The 25,353-nt window shown below is 39.5% G+C and overlaps 1 protein-coding gene across 2 annotated transcripts in view; it reads right to left on the reverse strand.

Annotated features, from left to right (window-relative positions):
• The window catches only part of LOC124156181 (phosphatidylinositol transfer protein alpha isoform), a 179,369-nt gene that overhangs the window by 13,580 nt on the left and 140,436 nt on the right, over nt 1-25,353 (reverse strand). Inside the window, exons 4-5 of one of the 2 annotated variants that reach the window (XM_046530558.1) lie at nt 5,311-5,410; nt 2,741-2,818 (exon numbers count right to left, since the gene is read on the reverse strand). In XM_046530558.1, the coding sequence (XP_046386514.1) occupies nt 2,741-2,818; nt 5,311-5,410 (178 nt within the window). The remainder of the gene's footprint in view (nt 1-2,740; nt 2,819-5,310; nt 5,411-25,353) is intronic. The other variant, XM_046530557.1, reaches the window with a different exon arrangement.

Here is a 25,353-nt window from a genome sequence, read left to right on the forward strand (position 1 = left end):
AAACAAAAATGAACGTTTCCTTCAAGAAAATACTCTTGAAAGCCAGTAGAAGCACCAAATATGTATGTTTAAGGTTTTAAGAAGAAAGATTAAAGCAAAACATAACTAGATAATTGGATAAGCCACACTGTGTAAATAATGGAATTAAGTTTACAAACCAATTATATTTCATTTTTGGTTGACAGCATAGATGGATAAAATTGGATTGATGAATGGAGTTTATGCAAAAAGGTGAGATACAAATTAGCCTCTAGCACTTCATTAAGGGGTAAACAAGTACATAAATAACGTGAGTTTTGATTTGTCCAAAGAAAACTATAGAATTTAAGAAATAACTGGGGGAAGGCATGAAGTGACTACCGGATAAAATTCTAATAGCTGTAAGTTATGATGCAGATGTGTGATTATAATAAGGGAAATGAAAAAGTTTGTAACTAAAACAAATTTCAACATGCTCAGACAACAGTGAAAACAAAATTTGACACTGGTTTTCAATGTTTTCAAGTCTAAATTTGAGGGAGATTAAAAAAATGATGGTGCAAGGCTAATACCTAGTTGAGGATGGCAAACACTTGAGTCTTTCTTGTTCAGAGGAGGGAGAGTTCCTTTCAAAGAGTCAAAATTGGTTATAGCATCTCCTGGACCACTACTGTGAATTGATATATACAAAGCATTCAAGGGGCAAAAAAATCAGACACCTGATGAGTTTTGGAGAGAATACAGATTACAATGATTGCATGAAAAAACTAACGGAGAAATAAAACCAATGAAATGGTTGATTTCAGTAAAAGATGAATCTCGTGCCATTGCAGACCTAAGAAATAAAGAATTGTGGAACAATGTAAGAGGCAAAACTTATAATTTGTGGATACAATTCATCTCTGGAAACTAGAATGAATTGAAGTAATAACTTGAAATGCTACATGAGAAGGTGTACTTGCTCAACTCAAGTGTTTCAAACTTAAGGTTGGCTCTGATAAATGAGGGTAGAGCTCGCCCCAGCCTAAGCTGCAGGCATGTGACTAACACACATTCAGGGTAAGGAGTGCAAGGCACCTTTCCCTGGGTCACCACACACTTCCAAGGGTTTTTGTTCGGGGGTGCCAAAAGCCTTCACCTAGGGTTTGAACCCAGAGCCACAGCACAGTCAATACCATTACAATCTTCGCCTACCACAGTCTCCCTAAAAAGGCAGCGGTGAGGGCAAAATGGAGAGAGCATGGGATCACGATATATATATATATATATTTGCATCAACAAGAGGAGGGAATACATTAGAGAGGAATGGGTAATGAAAATTACGATGAATAATACAGAAATGGATGCTGACCAAAAGAATATGGCTCATAGTGGACATGTATTGCATTTTATTGGATTTTACAAGCGAAATTAGAAGTGCGAAGTGCTCTCATCCATTTCACTCCTGGGACATTCACGTACAACTAAGCCCCAAGTAGTGAAAAACACCCATAGGTAAGATTCGAGCCAGCAATGTCTGGGTTAGCAGGCAAGGACCCCAGAACTACCAAGGCCGGATAGGTGAGAAAGCTACAGAGAGGGGAATAAATCTATATATGTAAAAGAGGATGTCTGTTTGTCTGACCACGATGCACTTCTATACCGCTGTACGGATTGCAACCAAAGTTAACACATGGGTGAATCTCATTCTTTTGAAGCCTGTAGTGCTACTTTTGTTTGTGTCGGACGCGTTCTTTACTTCGTTTCCTCATTACCGAACCCTGAAAGTGTGCTCAGCACCACCTAGCACCCATTCCCCCAGATGCCGCTTGCTCTCCAACCTTCAGATAACATCCCCATTCAATCTGCCTTGTTTTTATATCTTTGTGTGCGAGGTGAAGGCCAACTTGGCGACTTCCAGTTCCAATACTGCCTAATTTTGCAACTTCACCGTTCACAGGTAAATGGCCCATGAATAATTCGGGTGTCCTTTTAATTGTACATTTCGGCATCGTGTTTCCTCTTACGCTCTTTCAAATTCCTTCCCGGGCAATGCCGGGTGGTCAGCTAGATTAGTATGAATTGGGTAAATGAAAGAGATGGTACAGGAAGGAATGAATATTGGTGCAGTGAAAAAACTTACAACATCATGAAAAATACAAAGATAGGAATGTTGACAATAAACAAATCTCAACTTACTTTTCCTGGCCACTAAAATGATAAACAACGATGAACCTTTTCTTGCAAATGCAATTCTATTAATAGTCTATTGCAATATTATGACAAAATATACTCATAATCCCTCTAAGTCACAATGAAAATAACCACTTTAAAATTGACAGTACAAGCAACACCTTCAGTACTTGCTCCATAGACAAGATACATAGAAGTTTTCTACAGCTCCAGAGTTGATTTTAGAGTAAAATATGAAAAAAAATCAAAATTATAAATTTACACAAGAAGAATTTGGAAAAAATGAAAGAATATCTACATTTTTTTCCATTAATTTTCCCCAAAAATACCATCATTAGAGATAGAAAGAGAAAATTCATACATTGGAAGATATACAAATTATTCCACCTAGAGAAGAATCAAAAGCTTAAAATTAGCCAAGATGAAGTTGTTTGAAAGACAAAACACTGCACTTACAGCAACATAAATACCACACCAACAAATAATTAGACTACATCACTTCACAATAGAATCCCAGAGTCCTAATAAAAACTGCTTCATACTTTAACTTCCACATGGATACCATTATGATATTTTTTTACAAACTCACATTATGATGATCTCCACGACCATGCAGATGAAGGGTCTCAACCACAATAGTAAATTTATCTTTCATGTAAGGAGGATTCTGTAAAATTCAAAATTTGTGTTTTCATAATAAAAACTAGAGTTTAAAATTTATTTTAGCCCGCAATGTATCTACTGAATAAGATATAAAATAAGTCTGGGAGGTACTGCAAACAAGAAAAAAATATATCATAACAGGAATGATCACCATCAGAGACCTGTCCTGTTCTTGAAAGAATTCCTATATGCATTCAATAAATGGGATTAACTGAGGCCTATAACCACAGAGAAAAAGGTATGATAAGTTATAGATATTTACTGGCATAAGGCATTCAAAACTTATTTTTAGTAGGTGAAAAATGCATCTCAGGAAATGGTATCGTTTGAGAACAAAGACGATAAGTTACTCTGCAACTGTACTTATGTAGTTGCCAAATACCTACCCCATACATAAAAATAAATGATAGAATATAATATACAATGTACTCCAATTAATGGGAAAATTAAGGAAATTTCAGAGATTTTTTATAATTTCATGATATAATATTTTGCCAAATCTAAAGAGAAAAGAGCATTGGTTAGATAATCCCAAAACTGGAAAATGGGAAGCCAGACAATTGAGAGTTGGCTATAGTATGAATGGGATTACTGGAGACAACTTTGCTTGCTGTACTTTTCAAGTCAATGAAAATCCACAAAATTATATGAAGTCCATAAAGCTGCTAGATGAAATGAAATGAGGTATTTTTAAGTATTAAAAAAAATTATAAGTGTCAAATTAAACAGCATGGAACAAGAGAAAATACCATGAGAATGCAATTTGAAAGTCAAAAATATATATTAGAGCACCTAAAAATAAGAAATGTATGTATATGTACATACATGGGTCATTCCACCCCAATTTGACCAGGTTTTTGCACCTAGATTCGATCAAAATTGGTAAATTGCATAAGGAAATAGAAATCCCAACATCTTTTTTTAATGTGCAGACCACATTATAGGCGCAGTAATCCCGTAAAGCTGCAATTTTATGAAAGCATCTTCACACTAGACGTCATATCTCTGGATATAAAGAAGACATAATAAAAGCATGCAATGTCTCTCTTCAAAGGCCGTTAATTGAAAACTGTTATTCATGGAGTTAATGAAAATTAAACAATTTAAAACTGTTTAATCAGTAATTTAATACTGTTTAAGGCAATCATTTGAAGCTAATCTCAAAAATTGATTTGAGAATTTTAATTTTTTTAATTAGCTTTAGTTATTAGTTTAAATTTAGTAAAAAACCCATTATTGATTTTATAAATGTAAGGTATTTTAAATGAGCCTTTGCATGTACTTTTAACTTCCTTATCAATGGAGATAAGGCTTCTGATGCAAAGAATCGAATCTTTTGTGGTGGGAGGCTAGTATGTACTATGCCTCCACTTAAAACTGTTTTTCTTTCTTAAATGAAATATTAATTTTTTTCTTTTCTTAACTTTTAGAACAGGGTTGTATAAATTATATATTACAAAATATGAGAAAAATGAAAGGGGTTGAAAAAAAATTTTAAAAATTTTAATGTTATATAAAATATAAAATTGTTTTAATTTCATAAAACAATCCAGTAATATTCTTTTTCGATTCAATACCTTCAAAATGGGAAATAGAATACTTTCTTAATTCCAGAGGTAAGGCGTCTAATGAGATGGTGCTTTTGTAAAATTGCAGTTTTACCAATTGCAATATCTTGTGACCCGTAGTGTGCATTACATAAATACTATGGCATTTTAGTTTCCTAATCAAGTGAAGATGATTTGAATAATAAAAAGTTATGGTACTTTTTCGCACGATTTATTCAATACGACCGGTTTCGTCGCAGAGGTGACATCATCAGGCGCAGAAATCGTTGTATTAACAGTTATTTTGTTGTTGTTTATCAACAACAACAACAAAAACAACAACAACAAAACATCATCAGGTACAACGCAAACTAGTTGATTCACAAAGGTTAAGAAAAAACTTAGCTGTTTCACAAAATAAAATATATTTGCGACCGGTTTCGATACAGCGTATCATCATCTGGCAAAAATGCAAAGTGCCAGATGATGATAAGCTGTATCGAAACCGGTCGCAAATATATTTTATTTTGTGAAACAGCTAAGTCTTTTCTTAACCTTTGTGCATCATGAAGGAGTTTCACTATGTTACGCCAACCACCATCGCAAACTAGTTGATTTGCTAATGTTGATGTTTGATAAACAACAACAAAATAACTGTTAATACAACGATTTCTGTACCTGACGAAGTCGCCTCTGCGACAAAACCGGTCGTATTGAATAAATCGTGCAAAAAAGTACCATAACTTTTTATTGTTCAGAATGGATTTTCACATAGTAAAGCGAGAAACAATCGAGTTTATTGAAGATGATTTATTAATTTGGTTGAAATCGGAGACCCAAGGGGCAAACAACTGGTCAAATACTGGTGGAGAGACCCATATACATTTCAATACATGTTTTCGTAAAATTTTTCACTGGCGGAAAACTTAAAGTGTAAAATATTACTCACAGAAATGACTGTTCTACAATATGGGTAGGCATTCCATGCTTCTTCATGGATTTCTAGAGAGCCTTTTGGTGCTAATAATCGAATGAATACTGGAACTTTACTGTAAAGGAAAGAGAAAAAAAAGTTTATAAAACAAGTCCACAAATATTATTTGCATAAGATTTCTCAATTATAGCACAAAAATTTTGAAAAAAATTATAATAATATTTAGAACTGATTCAAGGCTCTGTCTGCAAAGATTATTTCAAAAGATCACATGAAACACTGTTAAAACTTCATCTGAATTATGAATACATAAATTAATAAAATACCCTACCGAATGTTGTGATATGGTTCAATTTGAGCTGAATGAAGTCGTGGATGATAATAGAAGTTATTTCTAAAAGTAAAATTACTACGTTTGTGAGATCCTGTGCGGAAAAAATAGATTGTTAGTTTTATCATTTTTGGATACAACACAACAATGGATTAATTGGAAAAAGATACCCAGAATGTATAGAAGGGAATTTCCCACTTTCATGGGATATAGGAATAGGTAGTCATGGTTAAACCAGTTTTATAGGAAAAGACACAAATTAGAAGAAGTACTTGGTATCTGGTAATGAACCCAAAAATAATTTCAACAACCATGAAAAATTAGAATTAATTTTTATGAACCATTTCAAGCCAAATGATTTATTTTTCAATTGTTATAAACCACATGACACACTAGGAAATTCTCTTTTTAGCTATCAAATATGATATACCTAACAATTATTTTTTTCGCACAGCATCTCCCAAACGTAGAAATTTTACTTTTAGAAATAACTTTTATTATCATCAAGGCCCAAAGAAAGATATTCAAAAACATTACACACACAGTTGTCATGCAAGGAATTTAGTGTACTGGAAGGCTTAGTTAAGCAAAACTAAAAAAAACTGATGGATGACTGTACTGTAATGGGGTAGTGGAAACATTTCACTAGGGGCGGAAAATCATAATAGAAAAGGTATTTCATAATTTATTTAAAAGAAACATTATTATACCAAACTTTGAGGCTAAAGACGACTAAAGAGATGACTTAATTTAGCTCAAGATTGAACCGTATTTCACCATTCGGTAGGGTATTTTATAATTTTATTTATTTTTGATAAGTGATCAAGGTGTTAGGAAACCAAGGAGGAGGCAAGGGACAGCAGGCGGTGGAGACAACTTAGGTGTTTGGAACCTGCCAGTAGGCAGAAAACCACGATGACCAGATGACGATGAATCTATTTTCTTGAGGAGGTAATTCTATAAGTCCCTAAAATTGTGGACAAAAAGTCCCTTTACAGTATAAAATTTTCATCTCCATTTTGACAATTTTGCCTATTAATACAATAATGCTTTGAATAGGGAAAGCGGCGGAACACTTTGCCATCCGACAAGGTAGGCAGTAATCTTCACTAAGCCAATAATAGTGCACATACACGACAGAACACCGTTGTCCGACTTCGACCGGCATTTTGTCGCATGCCCCGTATCGATACCGACGACCTAGGTAGACTAAAAACTGCTGAGGAGTAACTCCATTCTCGATAAAAAAACATCGATATTGGAACATCGCGCAAACCACCCCATGACCAGAATATCGAGAAAAAGAAAACAAGCGAACTCTCCCTTTCACTTCCCGCGCAAGGCAAGATCTCTGCGGACTGGTGACGCGCAGGCGCTAATCAAGGCGAGTAGGAGTAAGGTGGGGGGATAGAGGTCGCGAGGAGTGGAGTGGGGGTGGTTGGAACGGGAGGGAAGGGGCAATAGCGGGGGGCGGCGGTGCATTGTGGAAGGTCAGTCGCTGTTTCTCGGGATGGCCGTCTTCGGTGCGAGAGTACCCGCGAGGCAAACCATTACGGCCCCGCGACAAGCACATCTACATCTACATACGACTCTGCAAGCCGCCTAAAAAGGCGTGTGACAGGGGGTGTTAGGACACCAGCCGTCTACATGTAAAAGGCAAATGCTCAAACAAAATTACGACTAGCATTTATTTAAGTCGTTTATGGTTCCGGGGGAAAATTTCCCATGTCTATCCGTTCCGCTAAGTATCTCTCTTAATTTATCCCTTCTGTCGGACCTGGAAATATAGTGTGGCTCTAATATTATGTTCTCCGTGTCGCTCCTAAAGATATCTATTCTTAATTGTTCACGCAATCTAAGCCTAGCGCGCAGCCTCCGAGTCTCTAGCGGCTCCCAGCCTAATTCGCTTAACATCTGGGTAACGCTGTCTGTACGCCCGTAGCAGTTTTTGACGAATCGCGCAGCTTTCCTTTGCATTTTATTAAACCCTAAGTTATGAAAACCCTAATGGTGGGTAACTAAGAGCAATCAATGCATTTCGTTTTCTTTGATGAAGGAAACTACCCTATTGCGGCCTTCCAGTTCCAAGCGCAAAATATAATAATTATATTACATATTTTATTTTCTAAGCTCCAAAAATATTGCAAACAGGAAAAATATGAATATAAGAAGGAGAGAGGATAAAGCGTCCGTGCAATAAATTTATTACCGGTAGCCAAATTAGGTGAAGTCAAGCCGGGAGGTACTGCCGAAATAGTAGCTGCGCAACTGGATGCATGAATTTTGGCTCTTTCGTCTAAAAAATTATTCGACCCCTGGTGTTAGGGAATTTTAAGGAAAAATAAGGCATGATTCATTGTGAAATAAAAGTCAAGTAGTAGTCACATTAGCAGAAATAAAGTCATGCAGCTCAAAGCAAATCGACGCCACCTCTTTGCGCTCAGCAGGAGGGCAACAAAACTTTCGCGGTCCATTTTTGTTAATATTTGTCAATAGATTTTAGGGGTAAACCGCATCAAGACTTTAAAATGGCCAACGTCTTCACGCGGGTTACCCCCAAAATCAATTAATATTGACATGAATTTCATGTTTTTGCTTTCATTCTGGAGTTTTTCCTTACCATAAACTAATTTCCTGACGCTTTCAGTACTCCCGGTCCTGATTTTTATTTTCGTTTTCATGACTTCTCAGGCCGGTATGAATCCTGAAGTGGTTAGAGTACCTTACGCGACTTCACGTATCCGCGTTCAAATATTCGCTCGCTCTATTATCACAGAAACGTTCAATCATCCCTTTCGAACACAAAAGGACAGCCTGAAAAATCGGTCACTTCGGCGCCGAAGAATAAGGGTGGACGAGGCCATTTCAACGATAACAGGAGCCATATCTTAGTAAAAACGAGGTTGACTATGCTGACAAGAACGAATTTTATCCTCCGCGAAAAGGTTGAGGTAATTACTAAATAAAATCTCTCTAGGTGAAACTTTAAAGTGATTTTGGTTAAAAAAAAGCTCAAGCAACTAAATCAAACACAACACGGAGAGGCGATGAAACCATCAGTTTTCAATCCGCCCCTGCGTGGCATTTCCACAACAGAATCTTTAAAAGAACTCCGACGGCGATTCCGGGAGAAGAAAATTCACGCCTGCCTTTCTTGAAGAAGGCTTGATAGAATATTTAGGAGGACACAACACTCCCTCTCGACGTTCATTTGCCTTTTTTCGCGAAGAATAATCATTTTAATCTTACCTCATCATCTTGAAAAGTTCACCGTCTGCAGGATAATGCTTTCCAACATTTCTCTGCATCTCCATTATTAAAATATTTACAAATAAGAGGCAAACATTTCAAAAGTAAGATACAGGAAAATGCTGACAAGGGTCTACTCTATATCTCCTCAAAAAGTTTCAAGATAGCACCTAACGTTTTATACGTATTTTCATGCAGTTTCGACTTCAAAAACGAAAACATCACGTAATAGCTGCAAATATTTATCCTTCATTGTCTAATGTAAACAGGATTCATTAATTCATCCAAGAATAAAAAGTTACATTATTAAAAATGCCTACGGATATAGGGAGATTTATCACTGATGTTTCAATAGCCTAAATCGACTCAAAATATGCGTCAGAATATCCTTTATTGTACAATTGAATGTGAATAATTACAGTATTGAAAAGAGTTATATATAAACGCTGCCATAATTTCTCTAAAGTTACGCTTTCCACCAAGGAATCGTGCCCAATTAATTGCACTATCAACAAACCCCACGTTCTCAAAACATCACAGTGGGACTAAATATATAAGTGGCGTGCATGAATAAATCTCAAGCAAAGAGATTTCCTCACGGGTCTGTGTTCACTTAGGATGAAGCAGGGCGAAGCTAGGCTGCGGGTCGCGGGAAACCACGGCCCTCTCCGGGCGACCGGATGCCTTACCGCTCGGAGCGAGCGCTCCCTCCTGAGACGAGGTCAAGAGGTCACGCGATCAAAAAGAAGCCGGATTGCCGCCATCGGACCAACCTAGTTCTCGCAGGCGCCGCACGGCGTTCGCCGTGTCCCGAGCCGAACCGCGAAGTGAACGCACAGCGAAGGGAACAAAACGTCGTCCTGAGAGCGTCGGTCACGCGGGGCGACCGCAGGAAGGGCCCGCACAGAATATAGTGCACTCCCAAGGGATATCGGTTTCGCTAGAGCAAGGAGGCAACCACAGCTTTTCCACCGCTGATCAGATAAGGCGAACTAACGAATTTAGCCTTCGCTTCAACATAGCTCAGTACATTCGTTTCTTAATACAAAAGAGAGGTATAACACGTGATACCGTGAAATTTCATGTTAAGGATGAGAACTAAAAATTGCACCGTAGATTGCCTAAATGGACATGGAACATGGGCTATTGGAAAAGTTGACCACAAAAGACTTGGAAGCCTTCGCAGATGAAATGGAATGATAGGGTGACAAACGAGGTGGTGTACTGAATAATAGGAGAAGAAAGGAAACTATGGAGCACCATTCCCCGAAGAAGGACTCGGTGGATAGACATTACCACAAAAGTTAGTAATTGCGTGAGAAATAGAATGGAGGAGAAAACTGAAGGTATAGTCCCTCGAGTAAGACCAAGATATTATACACTTAGGGCAGATAAAGAAAGACGAAGAACATTAGGGAATTGAAGGAACTAATCTGGGAAAGGGAGAAATGGAGGTCTGAAGAATACCAATCATATGATTGGAGCACTACGTATGCATTTTAGGCAAATGGACAAGACGTAGCCACAAAAGAAAAAAAAAACGGAGACGATAAAAGCGAGGGGGTGCCAACCGAGGTGACAAAAATGGGGAGCGAAGAAACACGATTCACCGCTTTGGAGAGACACATGTATCACTCACCTAAAACGCCTTCGTAAAAACGACCCCGTAATTAAAGATGGGAGAAAACGGGTGATGTAGATAACGAGAATGAAATGACAGCATTCCACCCAAATGCAATGAGTCTTCTCACAACCTCAAAGGATTAAGGCGTTATCGCGCCTGAAGGGAAACATTAAAATCAGAATGAGAAAAAAATCTTGCCCATTCCAAACCCTAAAAATTTTAATTGCGAATCGGGTTTTACTAATGAGCCCGGGTCTTAATTAAAGTTTTTAATTTCGTGGAAATGGCAAGCTCTTGGTTTCTTGGAGACGATCTAAATTTTCTAATGCTATTATCCGCCGGAATAATATCTCTTTACGATAGGCACTTATCATGTGTTCTGACTCTTGGTGACCATTAATCAAATAACAAGCTTTCGATGAAAATGATACATCAAAAATTTTAGCAATCGTCAAATTACCATCAAGTCCCACCTTTAAGTGAAAAGTCGCCCAGTTCCGAAAAATGTCAAGCAATATGAAACTAGGCCAAAGGGAACACATATCTGATTTTATTTCTTCATCGTAAAGCTTCCATAAATCATTTGAAATTAAGGCAAGTGAAATAAAATACATTAATTTCGCACCGCACAACGATGCAGCGCGTGTAAATCTGCATTAAAGCGAAACGGTGGTAGGAAAAATCTTAAACTTTCAACTGCAGTAAAAACATATCATGCACAGGAAACTATCACTGTTTTCAAAGCGAGAAGATTCCCGCACACCGGCCTAAGAAAGAAAAAAATATATATATTCCGCTGAAAGGAATTCCCCAATCCCCCACTCCCAAGTATGAAATAGGCTCCATTTCAAACACCTGCATTCCCAAATAGTCCTTCGTGAGCCACTGCAGGGCCGCCTGGCGGGGGTGTCAGGGCACCGAGCGAAACAAAAGGAAGGAGGGGAGGGAGGAGAAGGTAAGGGAAGAGAGGGGAAGTGCACCGCAACACCAACGCCGATCATAACACACCTCACTCAGCGATTCAACGCGAAGGTTGGTTTGAATAGGTGAAGGCAGAGCTCACCACACAATAAGCCACATAAGAGTAAATTTCACACATCCATTACACCAACCCACGCCATTTCCTTTCACGGGGCCATTTCGCACTTTCGAGGATTTTTTAGGGTAAAATCCGAAAGGCTTCACACGGGAATTGAACCTGGGTCCCTCCGACTGGCATTTAAACTACTGGGCTTCCCCCAAGCCCGTATTTACACAAACAAGTCCGAAAATCTAAAAAGTCGCGTTATTTTGATTCAAATATAAAAATTCTGCCACAACTGAGTCGGACTGCGGCACAAAACTGATTATGACTTTAAAAAATGGCAACCATTGTTATCTCCAGCACTAATAATAGTTACCCGAAGCACGGATTGAGGAAGAGTACTTACTACGTAATAAAATTACTGAAATTAAAGGTACAAAAATCGTGGAAGGGTAAGAAAAAAAGTAACGGAATGAAGCAACGCCACTGCGGTGATTTTTAAAATTAAAGTCGAAAAACATCTCGCGAATTCGAATCGAACATCATAGAATGGCAATAAAGGAATAAACATTTCACAATATTACATGTATAGTTTACAAAAGCGCTACTATATCTCAGCCAAATCGGTTATAGAAAGAGATATTAAACAAGACACTTAAAATCGAAGTTAGGAACAACGTAGGTAATATGGAGACATGAAACGTAACACCAACTTGGTAATTTTCACATAAAGCACGCAAAATATTCTTCCAATTCGAATCGGATATCATACTTGCACAAAACAATCAAAATTTAAATCATTTACACAAGCGCCACAATATTTCCGTTTAATCCGTGCGAGGCAGAGAAATTTAACATCAAAATTATTTTTTATAAAGCACAAAAATTTATCACACTGCACAGTTTGAAGACGAGTCATTTAATGCAATGATTTCCACATTGATAGTCCAAAAAATACTCCAAGGCACGGAACCGAATATCACCTTTCACTACAAAGAGATTAAAATTTTTACAATAATAAATACTTCTTTTACCCAAGCGCTTCAATATTTACACCCAATGGGTTAGAGAAAGATAAATAAGAAAATAAAATTAATGTTGCGAAAAATGAAGGTAAAAAACTACATATAATACCACCTAGGTGAATTTCCACTTAATCCCCCCGCGACTTTGAGTTCAGTATCATAATTTTGCAAAAAAAAGATATGTAAAAAATGCATATATCATTTACTTAAGCGCAACTATATTTACCCTCAACGGATATATAAAAAGGAATTAATAAATAAAAACTAAAGTCGCGAAGAACAAAGGCGGAGGGGAGAAATCACACAAAATACCACCGCAGTGGATTTCCAAAATAATTTTACAAAAGACAGATTGAAATTTTAAAAAACAGCGTACAGCATTAACCAAATCATCACAGTAACTCAGCTCATTGATTAACTGAAAGAAGAATAAAAAATAATTAAAATATAAGACACGAAAAACGAAGTGGGTAAGAGGATATACCCCACGCCACGCCACCGCGGTGATTTCCACAACGTGAGTCCAAAAATATCCCGCGACTTTGAATCGAATACCATAATTTTGGAAGCTGGAGAAGGCAAGGAAAGCATCGGGAAGGTGGAGGAGATCCCGATGATACCACTGCAAACAAAAGGGAGGATAGAATGTGGAACGAAGAGTAGGAGGGAGGAAATCGAGGGAATAAATGCTGGATTGCCACGGTGGGTGGGGGAGGAGGGGCGGGGATGGTGTGAAAGGGAGGGGGGAGAGATATAGCAGGGGAGGGGGAGGTGGGGAGTCACGGGGCGAGAGGGGAGGGGAACGATGGGGAGGGAGGGAGTAAGTGAATCAATACGAGGGGTCTCTCCCCGCACCTACATCCTGCCGCGGTCCCTCCCCTTCCCTGGCGTACCCTGATACCTTTACCCCTTCCTCCCCTCCCTCTCAAACGCCCCCGCAGAGGAAGGGGTGAACTGCACGCGGGGCCTCCCCTCACCCTGCAAGCCGTCCTCTCCGACCCCTCTCCAGGTACCCTCTCTCGCGTGTCCCGACAAACCCCTCCGCGCGTCCCACTCCCCACAAACCCTGGCGACAGGATCCATAAATCCCGTCCTCTCCCGACTGGGAAAAATGCGTGCGACCCTGAGAGGTCGCGGGTTCGGTTCTCCAGGAATCGACGCAATCGTCATTCGGGGAGTGGGGGGGGGGGGGGGGGAGCAGGTTTGACCGGTTGGTGCAGCGGCGGGGAACATCCAAGGTCCGCTGTTTACAATTCTCCTGGAAGAACGAAAAGGAATTCCGGGCGAAAAGTCGAGTGAGAGCATCGAGATAAAAAAAGGAGGATTTCGCACTCAGGGGATAAGATCAAGAGGATCAAGGAAAGGGTACAACCGACGCAAGTTTGCCCACTCATACTGCAGTAAATAAGCCCTATAATTATTCAAAGACAATTCATGAATGCTTTGTGAGCACTCAAATGAAGAAAACTTATGTAAAATCTCCTGCACGGACATAAATATTTTACTTTTTTGAGAGACCGGCAATTTACCCTGATATCCCGTACGCTCCTTTTGAATTCACAACCACGCATTACGCAAATGAGCCGAGTGATGCATACATTTCAGGATGAACATAGATATGCTAACATGCCCCTTTCGATTTGAACGCGTTGAAAACTGATATTTTAGTTCAGTTGATGACACCTGCAGAAACGCAACGAGTCAAACAATCGTCTTTTCACAAAAAAAATATGAAACCAAAAAATGACTACGTAGGAAGGATAGTACCAAGAAACTTAAAACATGAATTTGGTGATTCGGTCCATAAATTAGCATCCAATCACCTACGTACCATCTTGCGAGCTATCGCATTGGATGTTACGGAAGCTTTACAATAGATATTAGTCATTAGAAGAAAAAATGGATAAATAAGGGGGAAAAATTTCAAATGGGAATAATTTCTTTGTACCTCAAAAGTAACTCATTCCGCATGCATTACAATTGCCTGAAAATTTAAAATTGTGCCTGGCTGATCGAAATTTTCTTCATTTTTATCAATTCTCTCGGAGATCGACGAATATTGTAGCACATAAACATAATATTCTGTGCACAAATGAAATAAAGCGGGCTATATCGAACTCCATCGAACCTGCAAAACCCTTCGAAGGCTTCTCATATTGACGAGAAACAAAATTACGAACGAGGTCTAAAATAAAAGCAATTGCTGACATGAATTTTGTTGCACCGCGCTCACAGTAGCAAGGCTAAATTAAGCTATTCCCGAACACAGTCCATCATTTCCGTGAGCTCAGCACGAATTCTTGATTTGTAAAAGGAAATAGAGTGCAGCGAACGCACTATTGGGGTTTTCAATACGACCCCAGCCTCGTGAAGGATGCTACAGCACTTCGCTCTAATCCTCGAGCAAACGCAGATGCGATACATATTCATACCCCACGGATGAGCGATCATTAAAGTGACTCGAGCCTTCTCGCCGAGTGCCTCTTCAACGTTTGGCCGACCGTTGCACCAAGCACTTGCAGGATCGAGGCGTGGGGATTTTAGGTCAAGGTTGACGGTGGCGCGGCGCTTGGATCCGTAAGGTTCGATCCGCTCAGCCGGGCTCGGCTCGCGCGCACCCCCGGGATCGCGAGCAACGATCCCGATGCACATCGGTCGGATTCCGACGCTCCAGACCCTTGTTTGCCGCGTCTGACATAGGCAAACACCGTCCCGATACCATTCATTCCACATTTTCATCTACATAATACCCCGCAAGCCGCCTAAAAGGCGAGTGGCAGGCGGTGTTAGGACACCAGCCGTCTACATGTAAAAAGCAAATGTTCAAACAAAATTACGACTAGCATTTATTTAAGTTCTTTATGGTTCGGGGGAAAAACGAAATCCCATATCTATCCGTTCGGGAAAAAATCCTTCTTAATTTATCGCTTCTATCGGATCTGGATGTATAGTGAGGCTCTAACATTATGCTCTCCGTGTCGCTCTGAAAGATACCCATTCTCTATTGTTCAAGCAATCTAAGCCTAGCGCGCAGCCTCCCGAGTCTCCAGCGGCTCCCATCCTAATTCGCTTAACATCTGGGTAACGCTGTCTGTACGCCCGTAGCAGTTTTTGACGAAACGCGCAGCCTTCCTTTGCATTTTATTCAGTTCGCGCATTAAGTCTTTCTGCACCGGATCTCATACGCTCGCTGCATACTCAAGGTGCGGTCGGACGAGTGCGAAATAAAACCTAAAATCAACAACAATGGTGTTTGCATGCAAATTTCCCAGCAGCAATTGAAAAAACTGAAGTTGGATATATTTCGAATAGGTTCAGCCGATTCAGACATGACAAAATGGATGTTCGACTTATTGAAATGAAAGATAGTTACACTTTTCCACAAAAATTATGGTAGGATTATTTAGCCTGTCTGACGAACCAACCTCCTGAGCTTTTCTTTGTATAGCTGCTTCGAATCTCGTAACTTGTTTTAGGTTCTATTTTGAAACACATTTTGAAAAGAGTTTTACTAATCGAGCATGAGATAATTTTTACTGTTATTAGAGGGGGGAGTGGCTTATTTTATCTATTTCTACACAAAGGCATTGAGATACGTTGGTTAGCACTTGCCTATGAGGATACGGATTCCTTCATTTCCGCTAAGTATCTATTAATACGCTTTTCGTCGGATATAACCGTGTTTGAATGAATGAAAGGTAGTTGCACTTTTCCAAAACAATTATTGTAGAAAAGCGACTAACATTAAATATTTGCTAACCTCGTCCTACCGTAGCTAATCGACGAAATGCACACACTATGGAGACTACAAAAAGGAGTCCCCAGTTCGTTCCGTAGTAGCGTGATATATGCTGCCACTGCGCTGTGAAGTCTGTTGTCAAAAATGTCCGCAGCACGGTAATGAGCCCGAGCAATCAGTTTATTCACAACGTTTGCAGCGTATTAGCACTGACGAAGAATAGATATTTTAAAAATATGAATTTGATAGGTTTAATCACCTCGGATACAATTTTTTTAGATAACACCCCTACCTGTAGTCAACTTCACTGTGAAACCGGGTCGTTTTATCTTCAGAGACGTGAGTGGTGACTTTAGCAAACCCATTTAAATGCACGGTAGGTAACTATAACGCGGTCTATAGAAGAATGTTCTAAAGTTATATTCGTGGCGTATATATTCCCCAACAAAAAAGGAAGGTATTGGATACCTCAACATTATGTTTCTAGCAGAGAATGCAAAAGCTAGAGCTCGAAACATTTTTCACAGCCTCTAGACACGGCTATAACCGAGGAAAAGAGTATTAATAGATTTTACAGCGGAAATGAAGGAATCCGCATCCTCAAAGGCAAGTACTAACCGACATATCTCAATGTCTTTGTATAGAAATAGATAAAATAACCCATTCCCCCCTCCAATAACATGAAAAAATTATCTTACGCTCAATAGGTAAAACTCCTTTCAAAACGTTTTTCGAAACAGACATTAAAACAAGCTACGAGATCCGAAGCAGCTATACAAAGGAAAACTCCAGAGGTTGGTTCATCAGATATGCCAAATAAGCCCGATAAAGTTCGGGAAAATACCCGGCAACAAGAAGGAAAATTTTTAATTTTTTACAGCAGCCACAGCGTTTCATAAACAGGTGATAATGAAGTTGCGTCACAAAGACCTTCGCCTTATCTACCACAGTTTCCCGGATGTCTTAATTTTTGGAAGCTCTCAAGGTAGATTTCATACAATCATTCACTATAATGAGTAATTTAAGGAAGGGGACGAAGTGAGTGGAGGGAAATGACGTAACTTCGATTATTATCATTATCACATTTACTCAGGTAATTTCGATGCCAAATCACTTAAAAGCCTCCCATCCACTTGAAGAAACAAAAAGATTCAATGCATAATTAACCATGCAACGCTCCCTTTCACAACCATTTATACGGGCGGGGAAGTTAGAAATTTAGAACATTTCAAGGCATCAGAAACAGATAATAAAGCACAAAAATGCGAAAGAATCCTCATTGGTCTCTATTTTACATTTAATTAGAAATCGCTCTTTAAACAATGCAGTTTCTGTAGGGTAGGGAGTAAACGTGAAATGTTTCCAGGAAATATGCAAATAAGAAACATAAATTGCATAAATTTCCATTGATCCGGCACGATATCCAGCATATTACATCGCCATTGGACCTATACATATTCATTATCACTTACACAGCTCAATAATTGGAAAATTTTAAACGTCGTAATTACTCCAAAAAGTGCAGTGAGTCGCGGGTTTCCAACGCCCAGGGCAAGTAGTTCTGCCCAGGCTCCATTCTCAAAAAAAGTAGCGTAACTTTCGGCTTCGTAAGGGATTGATTTATTCTTCAGATAAGGCATCCCAATAATAAAATAAATCCCTGAAATACATTCTCGAAAAATAATTTTTTAAAAGCTATATTTGTTGCACGTTATGACGACATCGCGTAAAATTAGAGTCCGCTACTTTTTTAACATTCACCCAAATTCAGTTCAAAATATCTAATACTAATTTTGCGTAGAGAAAAAAACTAATATTAGCACATGAAACAATTTTTATCCCATTGAAATATTTCCTCATCGTCAGAGAGTGTTTCATTTGATCTTCATACCGTTTATTGATTTCCAAACGTTTTTCAATACTTTTGCAAAGTTTGAGACACCTAACTTGGAAATAATTTTATCCACTTTTTTCGATTTCGGCCCGCTGTGCTACGACGAGAAATGCAAAATTTGAGAGAATTTTTTGCTAACTTTTCAACGAATTTTGTGCAAAGTTGTCAGTAGTTAACTATATACGTGTGCAATAAGCTCGCGATAATGAATAAACACAAGAAATATGCTCCTTTCACATGTTATGCCAACAAAAAAAAACTGACTAAAACGCAAATAATCACTTTTTAATGAAAGAAGGGTGATTTTTAATGATGGTGGCAAAGTGGAATAAAAACGCCATTACGACTCCGAAGAGTAAACCAAAAATCCCGGCGAGGGAATCCAGTTCGTCCAGGCGGCTGCGTCACGCCAGGCAGAATCCGAAAATCATGCATTGGGAAAGGTTAGTTTTCCGGCCGACAAAAGGATGGAGCCACCGTGCAGGTAACTGAGCCAATCCCTCTGGCCGCCCGGGTGGGCGCGATATTAGAGGGATAATTTCAGAGAAATCCTCAGACGCAAGCGCAGAGAATAAGAAGCCGGTGGAAATACTTCAGATATGCTTTAGTGAAGGACATCGTTCATAAGAAAGCCGATCCAAAAAAGCATTATCACAGTAATGCTCTTTCTTTCCCCAGGAAATTTCGAATCAAAATCACTTTGCCACGTAAAAATATTTAAGCACCGTACGGATAATTTGTAAAAGATTCTATTCGTCAAACTCGGGGTAAAAATGTACATTTTCGATACTAAGAAAGCGAATACTCGGAAGTATTATGACCCTGTCCCCGTGGACACCGCCTGTTGAAAAAAATAATATAAATCGAATGGTGATATTTTTTATAAAAGTAGCATTAATGCATAAAAACGACCACCCAAGTAAAAGCTACATTACTACCACAACAGTAATTATCTCCATTTACTCTGAAAGAACTTTTTTTCATTGATTGAGGTGCGGTGCGGGAGTGCCGATAAGGAACTGGGATGGATACTTGAGACGGAATGCAATAATGCACAAATTACCCACAAAAGGTGAGTTGAAACGAATGATTTTAGTCCAACAGGCCTAGAAAGTAAGTTATATTACTAAAATTTTAGAACCCCTTTATCCCATAACCTCACTTATTAGCCAGTCTAACAAGGCTTTAATCGTAAGAAATCACGCCAGAAGGTTTTAGGGTAGTTCATATGGTACTTAATGTACTTCTGACTTACATTTTTATCATAATTCAGATTACCAAACCTTGACTAACAGTAATGAGTAAAGACCTTGGAGTAAACTATAATGGTATCAGCCGAGGGCGAGCGGAGGGCACTAGTAGTCTGGTCCTGGACAAGCGAAGGATGAAGAGATTTTCCGGAGTAGCGAGCGATAGTGGTGGCAAAAGAGTCTCAATCCGGTAGCTCGCCACTTCAAAGGCGAAGATGAATAATTAAGCGCGACTCGCCCCATTCCCTACCCTCGCCACCCTCTTCATTCTCCATTCGGCCGACCACTCCCCCACCCCTCCAACCACTTCCCCTCCCAACCCTCTCCTGCCTTTCACTAACTTCACGCCGCAGAGAGCCACATTATCAAAAGGCCGCAACGTGTTCATACCATCCCATTTTAAAGCGCATCACAGTCACTATCATTCCTCCACATTTATTTCAGACGTTCTCTATGATTTAAAAATACGCACTCAAGAAATTACCACTAATAATCTCTACTCAGTTGCCACAAAGATAGTTTCATTTGCCGCAATATTTTTTTCCACCCACATTCCGATTCTGCTTATTGTCGCAAATCACTTTTTCACGCGACACGGACGTGAATTACGAAATCTGGGCAAACAAGCGCCGAAGTTGATACGGCGACTAACGGAAAAAAACGCAGTTCTTTAGGTGGTAAAAGCCACCCGTATATTTTTTACGACATCATGCAATAAAAATAATACGAAATAGATTTGTGGAAAATTGTGGGCAGCAGCTGAATCAGTACGGCAAATTTTATCCGGTAAGGAGGAAACAAAAGGTTGGGCCTCCGTGATTCATCACGGACGTTTCTACCTTGATCGACGAAGAAGAAAATCAGATAATGACACGAAGTACATACAATTTCACGATATTCGAGTTAAAAGAAAACACACAAGTCCACTTCCGACGTTGCACCAAAAATATTTATCCTCGAAAAAATGGAATGAAATGATTTCTAATGTTACGCTTTCGCGTCGGAATCGAAGCTCACAAGAGAAAAAAATGCATTAAAATAGTGAAATATTTTAAACTTTACTCCCACAAAATTCACCTAATTAAACGAAAAACCATGCTAACAAGCCCTGACTAACTACGACCTTATCATAAACCCGCCCAAATTTCACTCCATACAATGCAGAAGATTTATCGGAAAAAACCTTACCAGGGTATTGGGGTATTTGAAACGATTCTTGATTCCTCGAAAATCTCAGAGTGCAAGATACGCGCCAGGCAAGACATTTAATTTATTAGAATAAAAGATAGAGGCAGCGAAAAATTCTCCATAGAGCAACAACATTCTTCAAACAAGGAGGAATAAGATAAGACAGAAACCGGATTAAAACAATTCCTTCGAACTGTTCCACAAATAACTCCAAAACTATTCTTAAATAATTGATTCCTTAAAATTTAACGTCATTACTCATTATGCATAATTAGAACAGGAATTCATAGCTTTTTTTAGAACCTAATAGTGCGGCTACTTACAGAATCTAAAAGCAAAAATTTCTAGCCTTAAGACCACAATACAAAGAGTAGAGGCGCCGATAGAATAACCAAGTGAAACTAGAGATCTGCCATAGATCCCTGCTGGCCTTTGAAATCCTCTGACAGACGAGAGCCGTAATGTAGTCGCCAATGGGTAGCATGGCAAAGACTTTTCAAACGCAGAAATTATGTGAAAGTAGAGCTTATTGGCGGCTAAATCAGATACCACAAATGCGACATTATCACAAGACACTCATCAAGTGTTTCATGAGGGCCGTAAAAAAGTTGAGCAGGGCATATCCTATCTGTGAATATTTAATTACCTATAACTAAGTATATAACCACTAGGCCCGTGTTAAACACGAGGACACATAACAAGTGGAGATTTAATGCTCTCGTAAAATGGAATCTCAAGTACACTTATACTTTACATTTTTTTCTTAATTAAAACATTATTTGCCTAATTTCTGATCTATGACGACACCGAAAATGGTATTAAAAGAAGTTCTCAAAAGTAATTTCGATTCGTAAGCTAGGCTGATTTTAGAAAGCTTTAAAACAATATTAAACCATACTTGGTAGGATATATGTGCATCATAAATAGTATTATACAGTAATTTATATCATTCTACATAAAATTGCGGGTTAACTTGAATTGATTATCTATGGATTGAATTCGATGACTTATGATTTTTTAAATGTTTTATCCTAATATACTTGGATATCACACATGAAACACATGTGCGAAGTTTCACAGTATCCGCACATTTTCAAAGAAACCATTCAGAAACCTCCCAGAAAAATCCCAGGGAGAGAGAAAGAGACGACCTTTCAGACGAGTCGTCGAGCGACGGAAGAGCGTCGCTCGGACAACAAAGATGCGGGGCGAGCGGAGCGACGGAGTCAGCGCACGCACACACCCACCCACGCACTCACAAAAGGGAAGAATGGCCACGGGACGACGATGGGGGATGAAATGGGGCAGAGAGACGACAAAACCCTGATCGGTCCCAAACCCTCTCCCACCCCCCGCCCCGCTGCGCGCGGAATCCCTCTGCAACTACGCCCCCGCGATCGACCACAGCCAGTGACCCCCTTTTCGGGAGGTCCCGCGGGAGAGAGAGAGGGGGGGGGGGGAGATAGAGGAAGCGACGGCGGCGGCGGCGCCCAATCTGAACGGTGCGCGCGTGGAGAGAGCGCGGTAGGTCGGAGGGGAGGTACGGGGATGATGATAATGTGATGGGGTGGCGCCGCGCTGCCGGAGAGGAGTTGGTGTCAGCAGGGTGCCACATGTACTCGAGGAAAAATTATTGGCATCGGGTCGGTGTGGTGGCTAAGAGAGTTGACTTCCCACCCCGTGGGCTCGGGTTCGAATCTCGGCAGTTTCGAAAACTTTTCAGAGATTGCCAGATCCCTACTTGAATATTGTATGGAGGACATTTAAAGCGTAACACTCCGTCCGTCGGATGGGACGTTAAGCCGTGGTCCTCTTGGCACTCTCGTTAGGAGCAGGCAAATACCGACGCCGGATTTCTCTCCACCCTTCCCTCATTGCGCAAATGATCTTAGCTATCGGTCGCCACCTCCAAATATCATTATCGTAAGACTTACTATTAGTGGAAGCCTAAGGACCCAGAAAGGTATCCGAATACTAATCAGGGTACAGGAAAACTCACTCATTACGAATTTCAAGGGACCATCGTTCTACTTCGTTATAAACGGGATTTCATTTTATCGATAACAAAGGAATTTTGCTATATACAGCACAGGATTGCCGGCTAATACTCTTATTAATTATACAAGCTACAGGTCCGTGGCAATAATGCCCCAAGGGACCAAAGAATAGTTCGAATAGCGGGAATTTCTTATTATCCCAACTCGCTACATGCGGAAAAATTAACATTGGCGATCAAAGGAAATTCCATGGGACCGGGAACTCACCTCGTTATAGGCGGGATTTCGTAACACGCGTGATCGTTAAACAGATGCTCAAAAACTTGAAAACTAATTTGGACATTCGAATACTCAGCTATTTTCTCCACATTCATAAGTTATGAGGTCTTTTTACAGCACTTATGCGAGTACCCGGGTGTTATTAGTAGATTCAGTCAGGAACTCAAATGACCATGTACTGGAGTCACCATTTTCGTTAGTATTCTTGAGTTTTCAAACGCATATAATCGACCCCAATTCATCTGAACAACAGAGTTGTATTTTTCGAGATAATCGAAATCTCACGAAGGAATTGAAGCATACCTACTCGTCTGGATTGCCGAGTATCTGGTCAAATGTATGGATCTTCCCAGTTACTAGAATATTCATCCAGAAACTCGATTTCACATTCAGATACAAGAATACTCTTAAAGGGATTCAAATTTCCCATTTCAACTTCCCTGACTTTTGCCTGGTTTCCAGTCAGAGTTTTTAAAATTGACTTGACTTCACAATGCTGGTATGACAGTCATATCAAGGGATTTTATGGAAAAATGCAGCAAGGAATATTATGAAATAGAGTGAAGTAGTAGTAGTAGCAGAAATAAACCCCAGAAGCGCCGAGTAGACGATGGCTTTGATGGAAAGCTTTGGGAGGAGTGGACGACCCAGTAACTGGGATTGTCGCAGAAGAGCGCAGAGAACAGCCTCGCCGATGCTCAAAAGGGGTTTTGGCCCTTGAAAAGCCTTTCGCAGTCAACTTCACCCTCGAGAATCACTAAGGGTGCTCGCTACTAGGGATGGGTACATCTTCATGATTTTCAGTTTGTATTAAGTTCCGTGGTATTCCGGAAATATAGTTAGTTTTCTAGTAATATTAAGCCCAGAGCAATTTATAAAGTAATAATATATTGCTATACATTTTTAACTTTAATCCAACACAGACGTAATGCTGGTGTAAACAATAAAAATTTTAAATGGAAATTTTACGTCAATAATGGGCAGTTGTTTTCGGGCTGTTACGTTTTGTCTTCATGTAAAAGGTTACCCAAGAAATATATTCTCATACATAATTAAGTTCATTAAAAGTCCACAAATAATCAATTGGTGTATTAAAAATGCATAAATTGAAATCCTACTTCATGAGTTAAAGAGTTAAAAAGGGAACTCGGGAATTTGTTCTGTAGTCATCATTCCAGACTTAGTTCGAAGTCTTAGCGCAGTCCGGACTTCATTTAGAGTAGCTGAGGTTTCTTAAAAATTACGCTGTAAGCCGAATAGAGACAGTATATTACGATACCTCCACTGCAAAAACGCTCAACAATCGCCCACCGAATTAAATCCGCTCATCTAGTAGCCCAACAATACGAATCCGCTCAGCTAGTAGCGTCCGGAGCGTAAACACTCATGTCCTATTCTCTAAGCTTGGAGGTGAGCGCTTATGCTCTGGACACTGCAAGATGAGTGGATTCGTTTTGCTGAGCTACTAGATGAGCGGATTTGATTCGGTGGGCGATTGTTGAGCGTTTCTGCAGAGGAGGTATCGATTACGAAAAAATACCGCGGTAATGTAGAAAAAAATAACGTACCACACAATAATTATTGCATCGGTTTCGACGAGAGAAATTAACGTTTTCAAATCAATTTAAAAAGATAAGAGTGGTATTGACAAGCGATGCACTTCTATGGATTAACCCGCAATGACGCAAAATTGCAAAAAAACCCACGCGCTCTACTCCACTAATTTGCCCACCATCTCATCCAGGATGCCTTTTCTTTCAAAAAATTCATAGCCCTAACCTCACATCTTGGCATTTCCTCGGCGCTGAAACTATACTAGCCAAAGCAACCCCTCGAATGTGAAGGAGTTTATACACCTCATATATAAATATGGCTGTGCGAATTGTTTATCATTAAACAAAGGATAATTCAACATTATCGAGAGTTTCCAAATAATCGAATATCAAAGAATTCATTAGCTCGTCAATATTCGAAGCAAACTGAGGCAGTAACCCCTTAGAATGAAAATGTTCTACCTGATACGACACCTTACCTCAATGATAATCATATATTTAACAAGACTCTGAATAAGCTAAAATACTTGTTTAGAACCGTACACATTCGAAATTAGAAGAACAGATCCCTTAGAATAAATAAAATTAAATGATACTTACCATATAAATATTAAAATTTCATTTATTTAACTGAATATTTACCAAACTTATAACCACGTACCATTTTCGCCACTGCCACCTGTGATATAAACGGAGTATTTAGTACCGCATTGAACTTGCGGAACACGAAACAGCCTCATGAGGATGGAAAGAAAGGAAGAAAGTTACCGACCAATGAGAGCGAGGCCCGTCATCCAGGAGAAAAGCCATTGTTCACGTAGAAAGGACGAGCGAACTCCCACAAAAGCCGTGCAAACAAGAAGCAGATGGAACGTACGTGAGACAAGCGATCGTAAAAGAGCTCA

The sequence above is a fragment of the Ischnura elegans genome, chromosome 3 (assembly GCF_921293095.1).
Source record: "Ischnura elegans chromosome 3, ioIscEleg1.1, whole genome shotgun sequence".
Lineage (NCBI taxonomy): Eukaryota > Metazoa > Arthropoda > Insecta > Odonata > Coenagrionidae > Ischnura > Ischnura elegans.